The 6,000-nt window shown below is 40.6% G+C and overlaps 1 protein-coding gene across 4 annotated transcripts in view; it reads right to left on the bottom strand.

Annotated features, from left to right (window-relative positions):
• The window catches only part of LOC113034742 (zinc finger matrin-type protein 4), a 66,899-nt gene that overhangs the window by 38,183 nt on the left and 22,716 nt on the right, over positions 1-6,000 (bottom strand). For all 4 annotated transcript variants that reach the window (XR_003274226.1, XR_003274227.1, XR_003274228.1 and 1 more), the window contains exon 3: positions 4,361-4,453. Coding sequence is in view for 1 of the 4 variants with exons in the window: in XM_026189715.1 (XP_026045500.1) it covers positions 4,361-4,453 (93 nt within the window). In the remaining 3 variants the exon portion in view is untranslated. The remainder of the gene's footprint in view (positions 1-4,360; positions 4,454-6,000) is intronic.

The raw sequence follows: 6,000 nt of genomic DNA, 5'->3' as shown, positions 1-6,000 counted from the left end.
TTATTTTTTATTTTTTAAATTAATGGAGCATATTTTAGAAACAGTGTCATCACACAGTTTTTCCAACAAATCAGGTTAGACTAAGACTCAAACCATTATCTGCACCACATGGAGCAGACTAAGCATTGCAGCTGAGCAGAAGAAGCTTGTGGACTATTTGACAACAGTAAGTTGCTAAATAAGCTCTAAAAATCTTATTGGAAAGCACTGTTAGCAAAGAATAACAGCTGATATTTCAATAATGGAATTTTAAGCTTTCTAGAAACTGATATGGAATTTTTATTAGTATCTTGGTTTCTTTACTAGCACATGCAGCACTGTCTAATGTGTATTTGCCATTTTGATTTTGTTGTATGTAAAGTAAAAAACAGCTTATCTATATTTATCCAGTGTTTTTTATTCATGATTGCAGCATGGGGCGACAGAGACTCTGTAAGGACAACTCTCCTCTTTTCTTCTCTTCTCTAGGAAACTTTTTTCTCTTACTCCATCTTTCCTTCTTGCCTACATTTCCCCTCCTTCCTCATTACCATATCTTCCCCACTGCCTCTCAGTTTTTGTGCCTCCTCTCATCTCCTTCGCTATTTGTCCCATTGTTCTGCTTTTCCACTTCCCCCTCACATACTCCCTTTTCCTTTTCCTTCCTTGGGCAGTGGTGTTGAGCTCTTGTTCTACTAAGATCTTGTTGTACCAGAAGGAGGAAGATAAACTGCAATAGGCTGATGTCCCATCCTTGTGTGTTTTGTGGTTTTTGTTTTTCCAGTTTTTGACTCAGGACAAAAAGCCTGAGCTGTTTCTCTGTGGCAGTCTGCAGCAGTCTAACCCGTCACAACAAGCACTAAAAAGTGAAGCAGTCGACAGAGATGGAACTGAAACACAAAGAAGCATCTACTCGAAAAAATCAAAGATGTTACACCAGGGATTTAGTGACAGTGCGGGGAATGTTTTAAACAATCTGAAGCATGTGTGGGTGACTGACATATGAATAATTGTCAGCTCATTACAGCTGCCACTCTACCAAACCACTTCAAACACTAAATAGCATCTCTGACTCACTGTTTTTCCTCCATCGTGCAGAAAGTCGTCACCTTTTCGCTTTCTTCGTTTTTGATTTCTAAATCTCTGCCATCGCTCATTACTGTGTTTCTCTCTGTTTTCCACACCTCACTGTCTCTACCTGTCGCACCTCGCGCATCTGTTGAGACCGATTTGGATGCGACCTAATTGTTGTGTGTGTTTTTTGTTCGCACATGCCGCACGTATGCCTGTTTGTCCGCTGCCTGACAGTGACGTCTGTATCGCAGATTTTGTTTTTTCTTTTTCATTTTCGTTTGGGTGGCTTCAATCTGCTCACTCACCTAACAATAGATTCCTAATTAGCTGTGTTTATCTTCCTCTCCTTCTGTTTTTCTTTTTTCTGCTCCTCCTCATTTCTCCCCACTGTTCTGTGTTGGGGCGCTGTGGGAAACATTGCTAAATATACTCGTGGAGCAGCTCAGGGAAACAGAGCTCTCATTTAGAGCTCGAGGATGCTCTGAAAGTGTAAATTAGAAGTAGTCACAGTGAAAATACAGCAGTAGAGGAGAATAAAAGGTCTGTCTTGCCCTTTGCGCAAGTGAAAAACTGCACAGATGGAGAGAGAGAACTGGGTGGAGAATAGGGCAGAAAAATGGATCATGTCTCCTCTTTCATCTGAGAGCACCTTGACGACCTACTTTCTCTGTTTGTTCTGTGACAAAAACTTTCACCTGTACACACAAGCACAAAAACCTTAAAGCATGGCATTTTACACTGACATTTCAATCACTCTGCAAAAAAAAAAAGGGGGGGGGGAAAGCATTTTCTGCAGTTCCCATTGGACTGCACCATGTCAATCAGCACAAAACAGGAGGGAAAAAACATTGGGATGAAGTCTAGAGAAAAGACGTGCAACGCTTCCCCTGGGAGAAAGAAAGATGAAAGAGATGAAAGAAGAAAAGTTTATTCCGAATTGAATGCTGACAGTTTCACCTCGGGAAATGAAATTAATCTCTGCTCATCTTACATCAGTTTTCCCGCCTTGTCAAATAATCAATGTCACATCTCTGCATGAAAGGTTATGAACAAAGTGCTAGCTGTGGCACTCACAGTAGGTTACAATATAGCAGATGTGGGATGTGTGTGTCTTTGTGCACACAGCCTATTTATGTGTGTTTAGTGTCCAATATGAGGTGAAATCCACAGTGGGCTGAGTCATGTCTTATTTGGTTTTTAGAGAGACAGATGGAGACGCAGGTGTGAATACATCCACAGTATGTGTGTGTGTTTGTGTGTGTGTGTGTACCCATAAGCCTTTGACATATTATATTATGCGTGTTTGCAGTGTTATGCGTTACCTTTTTACAACTTTTGTTGTGAACTATGGTTCCATTGGTTGAGCGAGGCCGAGGTCACACAGTCCTAGAGACTAACTAATGACCCTCTTAAAACCACAGGCCACTAGGGGAAAATGTACTATCCTTGACTGGTTTGTGAGTCAAATTGACAGTCTCTAGGTAAAATTGATCACAAAGAAGTATTTGGAGCTGCACCCAAAACCTCCTTGTGGTTCCAGTTTGCTTTCTACTTTTCCGTTTCACTAGTGCACCAGTATTTGGCAAGTATTTGCAGACAAGCTGGAGTCTACTAATGCAAATCGGCAAGTAACAAAAGCAATCACAGGGAGGTTTTTTTTGCGTGTGCAGCAAGCTTAGTGAAACCGATTTTACTAAACAACAGTCAGCAATCTCTAGCAACCACTTGCCATTCCCTAGAGACCGGTGGTTGCCACGGAGTCGCTGCTCAGTCACCGTCGCTGCTCGGTCTTTCATCCTTCATTACAAACCAAATCATAGTTAGTTTTTCTTAATTTCACTTTCCTTTTCAAAATATTGTCATACAGCTATTTGTGACACGTGTGTAGAAAGTAGGCAATATTTATAAAAAAAATAAACAGGAGCTGGCCTTTATTTTTGTTCTAGTCTTTTGCCTATAAACTTCTTCAACCTTCTGACAGTTTAGATAACAGATCCTAAAGAGTGTATTTGAAATCTCATAGTTTTGGATTGATCTACTGATCTACATTTGATCTAAAAGAATGCTTCTTAAAATTTAAACGTATGCAATCATTGGGAAAAGAAAGACTGCATAGAAGGATAAAGGAAAAATGATCATGGCTCATGTGAAGGTAAACAGTGGGGGAACAAACCAGTCCATGGACCAAATAACGTAAGTCTGTCGAGAAGCATAGTTTAAACACCACCACTTGGTTGCTCAAGCTCTAGGGCTTGAAACTGTTAATCCAGGTCTGTTTTTATGTTTTAGTCTCGCTGGATTTATTTTCTGAAAACTTTAGAGACTTTCACCCTCTTCACCTCTCCCTCTCTCTCTCTCTGGAATTGCTAGATTTGTCAGTTAGTTTTAAAACCTTTATTTTTCCACCAGCTGTGTCCTCACAGTGTGCACGGTATGTGATTTTAGTGTGTGAGTGTATATTTTATGCCACATGGGACGAGCCAGATAATTGGGACACACAATGTAATATTGTAAATCTTCCTTTACACAATAGTCAATTACACACACACACACACACACACACACACACACACACACACACACACACACACACACACACACACACACACACACACACACACAAATTAATCATTACCAAAATAGCAGTTATACTTAATGTTTGAAGCCCAACAATTCAATGTAGGGTACAAATGCCATCTCAGCATTTGCCACAGTTACAGAATGGGGCTCTAGAAACAGGGACACAATGGCTTTCCGACTGCACATGCACACGGACAGACACACAAACATTGGTAATGCACTGACCTCCTTTGCTATGGCCTGCAATAGTCAGATACAGAGCTGCTTGGCGCTGTTTGCCTTCACTAAATGTGACCAGAAGCAGGCATAACCTCTCTTGGGAGAATTATAGCCCACAACTGCATACAAGAGATCAAATATTCCCATGAGCGCTTGGACACAATGGTTAAGGATGAAAGTGGACGAGCCTTGCAAAGGATTAGACTAAAGCTAATCAAAAACTTAGGTTTTTGTCATACACATGTGATAAAGGACATTCAAAATAAATGCCTTTATTCATACTAGAGTTTCCATTTAACTGCAATGCAGAAAATTATTTCGATTTATTTAGTTCATCAGTAAATATTTAATACATTTTGACATACATGTAAAAAGTTTGGAGTGATAATATACATTTTAGGTTTATATTTTATATATTTGCACAGAGGTAGAGACACACACACACACACACACACACACACACACACACACACACACAGACACATGCAAACAGTGAGTGGAAGCATACTGGATTATCTGGCCTCAGTCTTTTGGAAGGTGGTCCTCCATCTTCAGGATGAAGCATGTAGAACAGACGTACCTTGTTGGCATGTTTCTTGCTCTGGCAGAGAGAGAAAGAGAGAAACAGAGGGTCAACTAGGAAGTGAGTTTTTTTTTTTAATCAACTGTGCCAAGTGGAAAAAAATCAATGACTGTCACTCTATCTTAGCAACTCCCTGCAAGCTTTTAGCTTTCTTGCAGCTGATGATGCTAGTAAACATTTTGCTCCTGGCCAGGTGACTAATGGACTGGGCCTGCCTTAGCTTTGTGGATCCCTGACTAAGATGTGGAGAAGTGTGTTAGTGGTAGAGGACTGAAGACTCTTTGCTTGATCTGCACACATTGAACGCTGTAAAGTGCTAAATGTTGGAAGTGAGGAAAGACTTTTATATCGGAGAGGAGAAATCATATGCTAATATTTAGCGATAGGTACAACTCCACCGTGTGGCAACATGAAATGACAAGCTTTATACTTTGATATACTCCTTTTGACAGGCTATCCATATCCACCTCAATTGCAACCCAGTATCGTGTGTACTAGACAAGCCAGCCCACTGTGACCATTTCATGCTTTGCCTCTTGAAAACATAAAATTGACACATGCAGAAGTTGCATGACCAGCAGAGGGCGATAGTGAGGGAAAATACGTATGAAGTACATTCCAGGGTCCTTAATCACCAGACACGGTTAAGCTAGACAGCTAATATATATTTACATGTAAATGTGTTAATAATGTCTGTTTAAATGCTTTTCCGTGATTATTTTCATCTTGGCTTGAAATAAAATCTCTCTCTCTGCTGTTACCACATCTTACTGCAACTTCTGCATGTGTGTACATTTCATGTTTTGGAGAGGCAAAGCATGAAATGGACACTGTAGGCCGACATGTCCATTACACGATTTGCATGACAAATGTGTTCAGAAGAACTTTCAGACCCTAATGATGGATATAAAAAAAGAAAAGAAAAGTGGGTCACAGTGGGTGGGAAAATTCATGAAACCTGGTAACCTCAGATGTAATTAAAAACTTCTTGGCGATACTAAGCTTTTCTGTTTTGTGGACATGGTTAATGTCAAGCATAAGCACAAGGAAATTAACCGTGTCTAGAGACCTGGTCTGGAGATATCTAAATGTTGATACTGAGTCACTGTCATAGTCTCTCAGGGCAAAGGTAAATCAATCTTGTGCAACAGACACCATGTAGTAAGGATTTGCATTGTTTATTCAACACATGATATACAGCAACATGATCCTACATGATTCAACATCCTAAAAACTCTAAGTGGTGCAAATTTTATTTATATGTCATCCACCTGACCTATGGAGTTAGGGTTGTGGCCATGTTGACCAACAGACCAACCAGGGGCATTACTAAGTGGGTGGTGGGTACTGGCCACCCCCCAAAATTTGTTGAAGAAGCAGCAGCTAAGCGCGGGATGCACAAAAAGGAGTGAAGAGGCTGAAGCTAACGCCACAAAACGGCAAAACATTTTCCATTTATCTATGTAGTGCAGCGAGCAGTGTCAGGGTAATAACGTAGTAACGAAGCGCTGTGAGGAGTTAGTTTCTAGACGTTTTTTGACATCCCGTGTTCGCACTTGCTGTGC

This window comes from Astatotilapia calliptera, chromosome 13 (genome assembly GCF_900246225.1).
Source record: "Astatotilapia calliptera chromosome 13, fAstCal1.2, whole genome shotgun sequence".
Taxonomy (NCBI): Eukaryota; Metazoa; Chordata; class Actinopteri; order Cichliformes; family Cichlidae; genus Astatotilapia; species Astatotilapia calliptera.
The sequence above is the reverse complement of the archived record's forward strand: the minus strand, read 5'-3'. Positions and strand labels throughout refer to the sequence as shown.